The following is a 14,958-nucleotide window of genomic DNA, read 5'->3' on the forward strand; positions in this document are numbered from 1 at the left end:
GAAATTTTACCGCGATTTCGCTGGAAGCGGGTGCAATTTTTCAGATTAGCACCCGCTCCCGGCGAAATCCTGCGGTTGTCCTTATGACAAATTTTTTAATTAAATATACATATACATATATATATTAAAAAAATTGTTCCAAAAAATCTGAAAATGATGAAAATGAAGTTTGCACCCTGCAAAGTTTTTAATAACAAGATTTATTCTTTATCACCTCTCTTGCTAAATTGTTTATAAAAATTGAAATAAGGAATGATCCTCAACAACCAGAATTGATTATTCACGGCCTTATAAACAATGTATTTTTTTATAAATGTACGTCCCCCTATACACATGGCAATATTCAAGTAATAATCGATTAACGTTATTTTATATTGTTAATTTTACCGTAAACAATATGAGTAGCCTGGATAGCTTTTTCGGTGCCTGATCCTCACTCCCATGTGGAAAAATAGAGAGGGCCCCCGTCAGGGTCCACATGGATTTCTCTCATTTCCCTCATGCCTTGTAGAATCCATGAAGGCAATCCAGACGTGATTCCTTATGGAAACGACATGCTAATCCATAGGGGCTCAACAAGGGCTTCCCTCATGGATCCCTCATGGTTGCCACCATGAAAGCCCTCTTTGTTTTCTTCTTGGCCAGTGCTGGCACCTGTACTGGCATATCTCTGGGATGATAACACTATTTTGTACTGGGCTGTCAGTGTTGGGCCAGCACTGGATATCGCTACCAGCACACTACTATTCCGTAAGGAAATACATCATGGGTGGCAGTACTGCGTCAGTGCTAACTAGGATCGTACTGCTATACTCTAACCATATGACAAAAAAGTTATTTAAAAAATAAATATTAATTGATTGCGAGTATTTTGTCTGCAGATATTAACAGTCATGTTTAGAGTGAATACATATATTACATTTTTACAAATTATGTTACAAATAAAATTGCTAACGGTACAGGGTATCGAACCCACATAATCTATCCCTAAATCTATCGCCTAGCAGTCAGGAGTGCTAACCACTGCGCTAAACAGATAAGTTGAAACTCGATGAAAAAGCGGTCCTCATAAGCTCTCGTAGAATTTCCACGCGTGGAACATCCATGCGGGCCCCCGCCGGGGGCCACCATCCTAAGAGGTCTCAGCAGGGCATTTTCCACATGGGCTATTAAAAGCTATTGTTTAAAAAAAATTGTTTAAACACAAGTTGAGCCAGATTTAAGAAACCTACCCAAGATATTTGTAATCAGGAGACTTTTTTGACCCTTTGAAAAAGAGTAATCTCGAGGACCTATTAGTACATACAGAAGTGTTAGTGGCGACCGAATTATAAGAGATGAGTATAATTTCGTCGCCATCGTGGAATAGAAATTTGGGCACTTGAAAACGCAGGTGGGCAACCTGAGGTGGCAATGTGGCCTTCAAGTCGTCAAAAGCCTCCCTGACTATGGACTGCAATTGAAATTTCGCACGTTCCGAAACCCAAGACAAGGGGCGATGAACGGTGCCCCACAAGTTTGGGAATATCATAGTAAATATACGTAGGTTCTTCAACAATTCCAATATAAATATCAAATTTTCATTAGCTGCCAATTCCCACTGCGTTAATGTGGTGATTAAAATTTGTTTCTATTATTTTTTATTGTTATAGTTGTCGAAAATTCCAGACAAAAGTGAAAGTTTCAAAAATTATTCAAAGATAATATTATTAGAAATAATAATTAGTTGATAATCACTGGGGGATTGTATTGACCATAAAAAAAATGTTGTAGAAATTTTAAATGTACATTGTTGGCTTTAGGCTTAGGTGACTTGAAAACAATTGAATTCATTCAAACATTTCAGCACATAATAGTTGTCTTTATTCGTGAGTTTTGTGAAATCTGTAAAAAGTACATACTGTCTTGTAGTTACGAATTTTTACAATTGAAATTATTATTTTTTGTTTAATGTTTTAGTTGTGAAATTATGTCAATTCTTTGTTTTAAAATCTAAATTTTATTTATTTTCATGAATATCAATTAATATAGCTCACAGTATTCATAAAAAAAATTTTTCTCTGAGTACAATTGAAATGTATTAGAAACATTTGATAACAAACTTATAAAGAAATTTTTTAAGAGTTGTCAAAACATTGCAGTCCAATAGCTATTTTAAATTTAATTTTTAGAGACGTATATTTATTTAAACATTGTTTCATTTAAAACCTTACAAACAGTTTCTTTGTGTAACAGAAATAAGGTTAATTAATGCATTTTTCTGTTACCATAAGAAATTATGTCTGTGAAAGTAACATTTTTTCCTTGAAATTTGCACTGTAGTAAAAATACAAAATTTAAAAAACTTTATAGTTGAATAGTTATTCGAATATTCTCTAAAAATAATTTTTTTAAATCATAATTAAATGATTATTTATCTAAAAAGTTTTTTTAAATTTAATATTTAAACTACAGTGTCATTTTCCAGGGTCTGAAATGTTTGCTGACAACTTTAAATAAATTTGTTAAGAGATGTACCGTTTCATTCAGCTTCGGCTTAACCTACATAGAGGTTTAACCTATCCTAACCTAACAAAACCTGACCTAACCGATTACGCTGGCAACCCTGTTCTTGCGTACTTTCATATTTTGACATTATTAGCAGTAAATTTCTGGAGTTTCGTAACCGCTTGTTGCTAGCATTATTCATCTGTGTCTGTAACCAGGGCATCTCCATGTGGTGACGGTGGGCAACGGATCCACATTGTCCCTGGGTAAACGGCGTTCATGCCGTCATGGCAGACATAGGTAAAAAGTGTTATTACGATACAGGAAAAAACCCTAGTATCGGCGTCTGGTCAGGGTGGGAAAGCGGGCTCTCCGACGTCGTTATCATGCAACCGTATCTCTTCATCAATGGATCACTTGGTTGGTGTGGAGTCTCATGCTACAAGGAAAAAAACCGCGAGCATTTCTCAATCGCATGCCTGCAAGAATAGCTCAGATTCATTCTATTACATTTGCAGTAAATATGAAGTGAGCAATTTGTGAAAATCAATCAACGAGGAAGTGAAAAGTCTTTACGAAAAGTGTTTTGACCGTAAATTGCTGCACCAAGAAACAAAATGGGTTCCTCACGTCATTTGAAATTCCTGCAGACTTATGTTGTTTCGTCTAAAAAATTCAAACAACGAAGAGTACCGCAAGTACTCTACACCAACCATATGGAAAAACCCCGTTATTGCGAAGGACGGCTACTTTTACATGAATTCCGTCAAAGGGTTCAACGTCAAAAATAAAAATAACATTTCGTACATTAATGTGTGCACAGTCACAAGAGCAATTAAGACTGAGAACCGTACGCTTACATAGCTAAACGTGTGGTTGAATTTTATTCGGTTAGGTTAGATCAGGTTTTGTTAGGTTAGGATAGGTTAAACCTCTATGTAGTTTAAGTCGAAGCTGAATGAAACGGTACCGCAAACACAACGGGACAACACAATCAGTTTAATTGTGTTTCGTGAGGTTAGGCTCGAGTTGACCCATTCGATGTAGCACACATTTGCTACTGGGAAAATATGCTTCCAGAGCTTTACGTGTAGTTCAATAAATTTCTGTTAATTCAGGTTAGGTCAGGTCAGGTTCTGTTGGGTAAAGTTATGTTAAATAAGTTGATATCAGGCAAGGGTTGATCCTTCACAGTTGTCGACATTTTTTTGAAGTGAAAATTCGCATCACTGGCATTATTTTGAAATTTATTTGCCTCAGTGGATGATTTTTCGTCATTTTTTGAGGTTATGGCTCAACCATGACGTGATGGGTGATTTTTGATAACGAATTTGAATTCAGCGCCCCAAAATCCATAGGAATACGTGTGTCTTGTTACCAGATCCGCACACTTTTTTTTCGTGTGGCTGTGTAATTGTTTGTCATTGCTTGCAAGTTTTTGTAGGTATGTTTGTACATACTGCTTGCAGTATTTCTTTAAACAATCTTTATTTACTCAAGCAGTTTTTTTCAATAAATAAAAAAATGCATTAAAGTAGAGCCAATACAATTATGTTTCTGACAGTACATAGAAAAAATATATTTACCACTTTTTACTGGTTTAAACAAATATAATTTTTTTAAATAATTACTTTTCCAAAAATACTTATAAAATCGTAATTAATCGCATGTCTTCTATTTCATTTTATTTGATTAGTTATCGAAAAATAACTGCTCGAGCAAATAAAAATGATTCAAACAAATAGAGATTTGTTAAATATCAGAAGAAATGTATCAAAATTATGTAATGTTTCAAGAAAAAGCAGCATAGGATATCAATTTAAAAGAAAGTGGACATATCTGGCTCAATTTTTAGAAATTCTGAAAATAAAAAATAATCCATTGTTTAAATAATTACATCGTGTTTTTAGAAAAATGTACTACTCCAAACAATGACGAAAAAGAACATTTTAATCAGAAAATACGATTATTTTTTTAATTTTTGAGGAATAAATAATTGTTTTTATAATTTACAATTGTTTAAACAATATAAAATTGTTTAAAAAGTCATGGTAAATATTCAAATTGTTATATTTGGGACGCTACGGAGAGGGCGGAGGTGGGTTGGAAATGAAAGTTAATAGTATTGTTCTATTTCGTAGACACTCCTCTTGAACTCTTAAAAAAACTTGGCATATTTCGATGAAACCCTGTAAGATGAGCTCAATTTTTTAAACATTAAAAATTTCTCCATGTTGAATAAATAGGATTTTGAACTACCTGGTGGCAGTTTTTTTTGAAAAAATACAGATTTTATTTCTCCGAAAATGGGAACACGAGGGCGGTGGGACTTGCCCTCTAAAAAGAAAAAAAAATTTCAAAGCATTTTGGAACCACCCTAGTGTACATACCTCCGAATACAAGCCACGCTCACTCCCATTTCTAGATACCCTTCTCCTCGGCAGGTCCGTATGTTCATACTCGAACATGTGAAAAACTAAGATAAATTGCATTGTTTCTATAATGTTTTAATTTTGAAAATAATACTACGCCCTGTGCGCGCTTAAACTTGGGAAAAAAGTGATAAATTGTTCAGGAATTATAAACAACAACCCCTCCCCCCACGTGGTTCTTTTTTTAAATTTATAAATTTTTCAAATTATATAATTTTGAATAATTTGAAGTTAAAAACATTTTTATATACCTCACAGTGTGTTCCAAAATCTTTAGTAATATTCTCTTGAAAATTGATTTTTAAAAATCGTTATCAATTTTTCCAGAAATCTCATGCAAATTTTTTTATTATCTCGAAACTCGAATTTTTCTTAAAATTTTTTGAAAATCCTTCAAACTGAAAAAAGCTGCTTAAAAAAATGTAATATGTTTTAAATTATGAATATTAATTTAATATTAATTAATAATAATATTTCCAAAATTCTAAATATATATCTTAAACTTACTAGAATTTTTTCCAAATTTAGAATTAAATAAACATATTTTCACTTCTTAATGAAAACAGATTTTTTTACCGAAAATTTAACTTTTCCATGTTCCATGTCAAGTTGAAAATTCATTTCTTTAGTTGAAAATTTAAATATCTGGTTGGAACTTCCTTATTTTTAAATATTGTTGTGAAAATTCATGTATTTTGATCAAAAGTAATCTTCTTGGGTAGAAAATTAATAGTTCTGGTTGAAAATACAACTGTTTGGTAAATTATTATTTTTTTTTTTAGATATATTTTGGTGTTTAAGGACTTGTCATTTCAGTAAAAAATGCATTCATTTGGTCGCACATTCTACTATCCTGTTGAAAATTCGTTCGAATTCATTTTAAAATAAATGTTTAAACTGCAAATTTCACTATTCCAATTATGCTTGATAATCATTTATCTTGTTTAGTTGATAGCTTAAATATTTTGGTTTGAAAATGAGTCTGTTTTTATTAAGGCTTAAGTTGATAAAATGAAAACAGAAGTACCTTGAAGAGGTCGGGGCGCGAGAGCGTATACAGGTACCCAGGGTTGAATTGTGACCTGCCATACTTTCTCAAATCATTTTCGATATTACTAGCACTTTTTAAATTCGTCATAAATCGGAACTTATTCATTTATATCTATTGCTTCTTACGGCGAGCTAAATAAATTATTCTTCTCTAATTCCTCATTAGGGTGGGTTGAAAAAAAACACTTTTGTAATTTAGTGCATCTCGATTAAGTGTGCTCGAAACAAAGATTTATGAATTTTCTTGTTCGCAGAGTTTTAAACTTTTCTTGCGTCTTAATTCTTTTACATAACTGAAGCTCAGAAAAGCCTTCAAGATTTGTTGCAGGTTTTAATAATTTTTACTTAGAAATAATTCTTATTTAATTCGCCCCTGTTTTCGGAAAAAATAATAAAGTTTGTAGATAGGAAAATAATTTTTCGGGGTACTTCAAAAATTTCGAGTGACAAAAATCCACTAGGAAAAAAATCGCCAAGACCTAGGAGTTGCAATTGGAAATACAGCAAATTAAAAAAAAGTTTATTTGGGTATTTAATGAAATAATTGTTATAACTTGTGGATGAAGCATTTTTCTGCTAATTTCTACTCCTGGGCCTTATGCATTTTCTCTGGTATATTTCTGAGACCAAAAACTCCAGACACGCACAAGAAATTTTAAGTCACAAGTGAAAAAATTGATCTTATTAAATACCAAATTACAAATTTTGAAAAATTGCGGTAAATCTTACTTTTACTCAAAGGTCTTGTGGATTTTTATAGTGTATTTTTATGTTCAAAAAGTCCATATATGCTCTGATAAATCTTCAAACCACAAGTTAGAAAAATGATTTCACTAAAGGCCAAAATCAAAATTTTAAACATTTGCTCTATTTCTAATTTTGACTCATGAGCCTTGTCAATTTTTTCCTAGTGCATTGGTGTTGCTGGAAAGTTCTCAATTATCCGAAAAATTATTTTTCTATTTTCAAACGCATTAAAAAATTGTCTGAAAACGGTAGTGAATTAATTAGGAATTATTAAAAAAAAAGAATGACTGACTGAAATCCCCAAAAAATTAAGAAGATTTTTCTGACCTCCAGGAATATAAAATAAAATTAAAACTCAAGAAAATTTAAAAACTCTACACGCAAGAAATTTTCGGAACCTTTTTTTTAAGCTCCGATAACCAAGCTGTATGTGCATTAATTCTAAATTAATTAAATTTTTAGGATCTTAATACGTATTTTTCAACAAAAGGAAAAAGTTTAGAGAAGAATCTTTGCAAAATGAAAGATTACTTCAGCAGCCTATTGCTTATTATTGCTTAAATGTTCGTTAAATAAAAAAGTGAAGAAAATGTCTTTCGTGGAGAATAACACCTCGAATATTTACGACGGATTGTCCACATATTACGTGACATTCTGAGGGTCTGCTCTAACGTTACAAAGTGCCATATAGGGGTAAATTCGCGAGCTTTTTGTAACCTACGACACTGTTCAGATAAAACAACTAAATTTAATCGTTATCGATACATTAAATACCAATCTTATCCACCCAAAAAATTAAGTAGTTGCATTTTAAACCAAAGATTCAAATTTTCAAGCCGAAAAAACGAATTTTCAAACCAAAAAGATTATTTTTAGACAAGAGAAGTGAATTTTTAACCGTGAAAAATGTTTTTTTTATATAAATCTGATTAAACTATTTTATAAAAAATTTATATATAAACTTAAAAAAAATTAATTGAAAGTTTTAAATACAAGTTGCTTTGGCGCACTTTTCATTTTGGACGACATTTTAATATCAGCCTTTATTAATTACTCATAGAACACTGACTTTATTTCTAATGTATTTGTTAGTCCCTGTTTGTCCTTCCAAATCAAAACATCTTGGTTCGGTTATTATTCTTTTCATGTAGTAAAATAGCTGTTTTGAAGCTTCTGAACTTTAATGTTTCAATTCTTATGTTTTAAAGGACAATTTTCAAATCACGGTTATTTATATATTGTAACCTTTAATAATAAAAAATAACTAATTTTGGTTCACTCAAAAATTATATATTTTCTCTTAGAAAATAACGAAAGATTGCAATGTCTTGGATGGCTTAAGTAATGTCACTACAGGTAAATTAAAAAAAAATCGACAACTTTTTTCATTAAACGGTTTTTAAAAATTCTATGCCAGTTTATATGTTTAAATTATTTAATTATTATTAATTAATTAATTATTAGTTAATTATTCTGTTTAAATCTGTTTAAATTATTTAATTTAGGTTATTTAGGTTATTCATGGGCAACTGAATCCACCATTATTTTTATTGGACCGTACGACCAATAACACATTCTCAGACGATCTGACTTCATCAAAAGTGGAATAAATTACTTTTTCGAATAAAAAAAACTAATTTAAGAAAAAAGAATTTTCAAACAAAATGGTTACATTTTCAAATGTATAGTTTGAGTGTAAATAAAAAATATGAATTTTTAACAAAAAAGTACGTTTACCACAAAATTGTTGAATTTTCCACAAACAATAAACGAAGTTCTAACAAAATGAATAGTTCAATTTGAAACCAAAAATAGACATTTTTAACAAACTATAAATTCTTATCCTATTGGTTCACTTTTTTACCAAATTTACGAATTTTTATATATAATTAAAACCATGTATGTTAAACAACAGAATGCATTTTTTACAATTTCATGAAAATTCAATGATTTTGAAATTTCGGTATTGGCTATTTTGAATTTTTAAATTCCAAAACCAAATTCGAATTTAGCGGCCCGAAAATGTATATAGACTTAGTTTTATAAAAATCAAACCATTTTCAAACTTTTACATTTATGATTGATCTTTACCATTTGTCAGTTTCCAAATGTCGCCCGGCGAAAGGAACCGGCCGATTCACTGACAGTGAATGCAGTGTTGTCAAATCGCCGAGGCAGGAAAGTTTGCAGTATGCTTGTGATTTTACTTATATACGATAGAGGCGTCAACGTGCAGGCCGTATCTGAAAGTATGTCGACAGTTGCGCCGGTGATATATACTCGAACTAGGTAGGCAATACTGCAGATAAATGCTGAACGGTTTCACCTCAGAACATTTTTTCGCCAAATGCACTAGGAGTCCATCTAAAATGTATTTATATAAAAACATAGGTAAAACGTTGTCACCTCATTATTTCGATACATGTACCATATATATGGTCGGCTAACAATTCCGACCGCGAAACCATGCTGAAGTACTCCAAATAAGGGCTATGTAAGCGGAACGCCTAATCTACAACAGCCAGAACAAACTGGCAACAGAGAAAGAAAGGCGACACTAAGACCAACTGTGGGCAGGCATCCGATAGAGGAAAAGCGATGCTTTATGACCCAAAGAAACATCAATACCCAGGTTTCTCTCAAGCCTAAAGATCTGGTTGAAATGGATGACGAGCTTCGTAGACATTTTTCTGAAGAATCCGACCTCTAGACTGTTAAATGTTTTATGTATAATGCAGCAAGAGCTTTAGCCGATGCGAACCGTAAAACAAAACCAACGGTTGATCATAAAACCAAAAGACTAATGCATCAACTTGCCATAAAGATAAGCTGGGCAAGACAGTACGCGTCCCGCATTCAGTGTGTGACTGACTACATCACATCTGGCAGGAATTTTACCGCCAAGGTTCGAAAGTTCGCGCGCGAACTCCGGACCCGTTATCACACACTTAACAAGTCAAAGCTGCTGACCATCAGGCAGCATATTGTTGAGAGAATACGTATACTATTTGACGCTAAGAGAAGTCTAGAGCGGAGGGAGAGGTGGGTCAGAGAAAATTAACAGTTTCTCTCTGACCCATCTCGACTCTTCCAAGACCCTCCAGTTGCTGTCGAACACCCACCTAAACCAGAGGAGGTCGAAGTATTTTAGAGAGAAGTCTACGAAGTTCAGCATAGACTGAACCATTTTTCGATTATGAATGTTTTCCAAAATCGGTATACAGGTTTTTTTTTGGATCGCTAATCACAAATCTGTCCCCAGATTTCATGAATTCAAGATGTCGGGTCCATAATGGCGGCAAAAATTTTCGAAAATTGTTCAATTTTTATGAAAGTCGGTACACACGGTTTTTTGTGTCGGTGATTACGAATCCGGAATTATCTATATCAGGAAGATAAAATTTACAAACAAAAATGTAACTTAACCAATAAACTGTTGTATTTTATTTGACAAAATAATCAGCGACCCGAAAATCCCTGTATATCAGATTTCATGAATATTGAACTATTTTCGAATATTTTGGACGATATATTGGATCCGCCACATTGAATTTCTAAAACCTGATCATGGATTCGTAATCAGAAACCCAAAAAAAAACCCTATACCAACTTTCATGAAAATTGAACATTTTTGGACATTTTAGTCCGCCATATTGGATCCCTCATCCTGAATTTGTGAAATCGGATAACGGGTTTGTAATCAGCGAACCAAAAAAAATGTTATACCCATTTTGGTAAACGTTCATCATCAAAAAATTGTTTCATTGAAAAATATCAAAGTAAGCAAAAAATTTTCGACTTCAAGCCGCCATCTTGAATTTGGAAAAACCTATTCATAAATTTTTAAGGTTAGGTTCCATGGACGCAAAAAATTCACATATTACAAAAATCCAACGACGGTTTCGAGGTGAAAATTTAAAATGAAAAATTTATTTTGTTAAAAACTTGTCTTTTTGGTTTGAAAATTAATCATTTTTTGTTTGAAAATTCAATTATTTGGGTACAAAATGCAGATTTGAAGGTTTCAAATTCAACTTATGTTATTTTGATGTTTCTACGGATGCTGAAGTGTCGGCTCTCTTTCTTTTTTGCCTGGTTTGTTCTGCATGCTGTAGAGTAAGCACTCCGCTTACCACCCCCCTTATCTGGGGTTGTTTAGAATGGTTTCACAGACGTTGATACAAAAAGTACGAGAGCCCTGGTTGTTTTTCGCACCATAGAGCATGCAGGCATACCATGTAACCTCGCCATTCAGGGGTCATGCTGGTATAGTAGCACCCTAGCAGGTCGTCATTGATTCGATTCGTCCACCTAAAAGTTTTGAGATTCGGCTGGTCCGTATTGTTGTACCCACGAGAAGCTAGAGTATCACAGAATCACCGTTCGAGACATCTCACCCAGGTGTTATTCAGCTTTCGGAACGGTTATTACGCCTCCGCTTGGCGGTACATTTCTTCGTGATTACCCTTGGACAATTATCCGCGACCGCTTTTTAATTATTGTAACCATATTCAGGAGAAACCCTTGGTACTAGGAACCTCTATCCGCAACCCGATCTCTAGTAAGAAAAAACTGATAAGTGACGGACAAATATTTGCAATTCACACAGATACGCATATGCACAATTTGAAATTCTTTTATTTCAAATATTATTAATTATTAAAGTAAAGCTGCTGCCGCGGTGTACTAAAATGTGTCATAATCTATTAAAATATGTACTCAAATGTTCACTTTACTTCAGAAAACCAAGATGAAAATTTATAATGTTCACTTCGCGAAGCTTCCTGTGACTCGGATGGGGTTTCGCAGTGGCAGGATTATGAGCTAGTATATAGGTTTTCAGAAAAGGGGAAACATCCTATGATAAAAAGGACCTGTAATTGGGCCAACTTTATCCGTAACCATTACACTGACTTCATGCGTACTTCTATTGGTCAATAATAATTCACGTAGGCGCAAATGTCAGAATAGTCAGTATTTCTGGCCTAATTATTGTATTGAATTAATGCGATAGTTAGTAAATTAGGAAAACAGTTATAAGTGTTTTTTAAGTCGAATTAGTTGAAAATAATGTAGAATTCCTTGTTCCTTTCTCTAAACTTAGTTAAAGGGAAGAAAATTTAAAAAAGCGTATAGTCCTCAACCACGCTGTACTAACCGGATAGAAATATTTTAAAAGACAATTAAATTTTTTTATCATCTTGAAAACTGAAAGATTCGCAAAAACTGAAAACATTTACAATTTTTTTCAAAATGATTCTGTGAATTTAGCATGGACTGTCTGCCCAGTTAAAATGAATTCTGTCTTTTCTTATTTCAACTTAAATGCATGATTTGGAACCGACGTTTAAGTCTTCGTTTTGAATATACGTGCGAAATGATGTTCGGATTGTTTAAAGATTTATTTATATACAATTTATTATATCTACAATATATAATTACCAACAAGATTCATGTTTCTAATTAATATTTTTAAATTGATCAGCTGGACAGCTTGGATAAAAATATATAATCCGTTGACTACTTGAAGCAGCTAATTAGAACACCAATATTCTTTTCAGGAAGATGAGATCAGTCTAAAAGAATGGGCATTATCTTTGAGAATGGCCCACAAAAATTCAATGGAAATGCTTGGTAGCATGGCAAGGAAAGCTGGAAAAATTTATGGGACTGAACGCGAAGTCGTTATACCTCCATCGCAGCGATCAACAAATGGAAACTAGTCATTTCGGCCGTGTTTTTCCTCGTCATACTCCAGTCTCACTGCCTCGCAGCAGCGATAGCAGCAGCAAATTTTTTTATACTAAGGAAAATAGTGCAATAAGTGGCACCTATTGGTACTGATAAATCATGGGCTTCCCCTCAAAGCTCTTTTATCGTTCATCTTCGATCCTTTTTATTTTACGATGTCCCGAGAACCCTAAAGTACTCGTACTCTTCCACACGGCGAATAGCGTAACGCGGCAGTATAGAAACTTTAGCGAATAGAGTCGCATCAAATCATGCGAGTAAATGGGTCATTTCAAACCATCTAAACTCGGCACATAGGATTCATGTAGCGTGATGTCGTTATATTTATACGTTAGAAGTGTAAATCATGACATAGTAATTAGCGATTTTGAATCACAAATATGGTCATCATTCACATCAAAGTGCATTACATTCACAAACAAGCGCAACAACATGTACCGTAAGCATACTATAATTACGAAAATGTCTAATAGTCCGAATTTTTCTTTTTACTCTTTATTTTTTTCCTTAATTTATTTACTAATACAAAGTGGTTTTATACTACTCGAGAATAAAACCTTATTTGCTACTTATTATATTACTGTTTTACTAACGGGCAAATTCTAGTTTTTATAACGTGAAAAATTTTTTTTTAGTAATTAAAGTTACATTTGTTATATGTCTTGCAACAGATATGCCATTTTTATTTGGGCAATAAATTATTACCATGACCACGGTGAAATGTATTTCCCTTAATTTAAAAAAAATTAATATCTACGATTATATGTTCTTACCAACAAATTCTTATTATGTGTGAAACAGAAGCAATTGAAAATCGATTCAATATGGCACAAAAATTATGTTGTAGACCAAAAAATAAACATGATATTCTTGGTTTCAGCATTATTACCAAAGGTAGTTAGTTGATTGAAAATCATTCAAGTTTGAAAACTGTCCACTTTTAAAGACCATACACAAGTGTGCCACATTGTTTTATAGCTAACATTTCGACTGTGAAATCATGAATGAGTGGGTACCAAACATCATTCTAATCAACGCATAGCTGTGTCCTTATTAAGCTAATACATTTAGTCAATGTAAATCCATATCTTACGGTTGTAACTGCTTCCTTTTCAACGATCACGAATTAATTGGAGGAAAGATACTAGTTTTGAATCAACGATGACTAAATTTGACCATTGTTGAAGGCCTCACCAGCGGCATTGAAAATTATCATAGGCATACCACTTTTGCATCTTCTAATTAGCTAGATGATAACAGCAAAGCTGCACAGACTTTCTACATATAAGAGAGTGCCAGAAATTTTGAATGTTCCGACCTATATGATACAGTGAAGAGTGTATTGACAGAAGATGAAGTCCTTTTCATTGCGCCCAGCTCTTCGGGCCAAGTTTAAGCGTGCTTGCGATGCGCAAGGTATTCTTCGCGCTCGGTTTTGTACGTTTAATGCGTGCATTTCCACTGCGATCTTTTTTCAAATATCACAAATATTTTAACTCAAATACAAAAACCGATTTCAGCTCCTGATAAACTGCAATCATAAATTTTAACTAAAATTGATTTTCAATTTGTGACACTTGCGCTCGACAATTATTTTGTACAGACGGTTTTCTTTCAAAAGTAAAACGATGTGGAGAAAACATAGTAAAAGTTATAGAATTTCATTCCGTTCGTTCAAAGTTCGGCTTTAAGTAAAAACTACGAGAGTTTATAGCCAGTTTTAAAAATATCCCAATATCGTTATTCTACTTGATTATTGGTTATCTATAACATTTTAAATTTGTATCCAAATGAAAAATATCATTAAAATAATTACTTACGAACCTCCAAAACAACAAAATTGTATAACTTTGAAAATACTCTAACTTATTTAATTTTGGTCTAGTTAAAAAATTCCATTAGGATAGCGTTAAAATGTATTTTTTATCTGCTACAAATTTTGATGAAAATTCTTAAGCTGTCAGAAAAATAGTTTTTTCCTAATTTTAAAAACAGACACCGATACAATTTTATGATTTTCGGACTCTGTAAGTGCCGAAACGCCCATTGAAAATTATATTTCAAAAATTTTAGAAGCTTTCATTTCACGCTGATGAATGAGAATGTAAATAGTTAAAAGCAACCTGCGTTCATCCGAAACTGCAACCCAAAGCAAAGGCTGGGGAGAGGAGTTACATCACGGTCAATTGCCCAAATTCGCATTACCACCTCTACAATTCTCGCATACCAAACACCATCGCTCGCCTACTTTTGTTTTCGCCGAGGGCTCGGATTTGCAGATTAGTGGCTCGTTGAGCCTTTCCAGATTGTACAATAAATTTACCAAAAATGGCGGATCCATAAGAACAACAAAAGAGGAAATAGGGAAGTTAGGCAGATATCAGAAAATAGGGTAAAAAAGTTTGAAATAAATAAAGAAGGGAAAATTAAAATAGTGGAAATGACGCGAATGAAAGTAAAACTAAAAGTCGTCTGTTTCTAGTATGAAAGT

General features: G+C 33.0%; 1 protein-coding gene across 1 annotated transcript in view; it reads left to right on the plus strand.

Moving 5' to 3' along the window:
- Window positions 1-13,352, plus strand: part of LOC117181323 (G protein-coupled receptor kinase 1) — a 268,557-nt gene extending 255,205 nt beyond the window's left edge. Inside the window, exon 16 of the mRNA XM_033373882.1 lies at window positions 12,278-13,352. Coding sequence (XP_033229773.1) covers window positions 12,278-12,439 — 162 coding nt within the window. The 3' untranslated portion in view covers window positions 12,440-13,352. The remainder of the gene's footprint in view (window positions 1-12,277) is intronic.
- Window positions 13,353-14,958: the final 1,606 nt, after the last annotated feature.

This window comes from Belonocnema kinseyi, chromosome 10, assembly GCF_010883055.1.
Source record: "Belonocnema kinseyi isolate 2016_QV_RU_SX_M_011 chromosome 10, B_treatae_v1, whole genome shotgun sequence".
NCBI lineage: Eukaryota > Metazoa > Arthropoda > Insecta > Hymenoptera > Cynipidae > Belonocnema > Belonocnema kinseyi.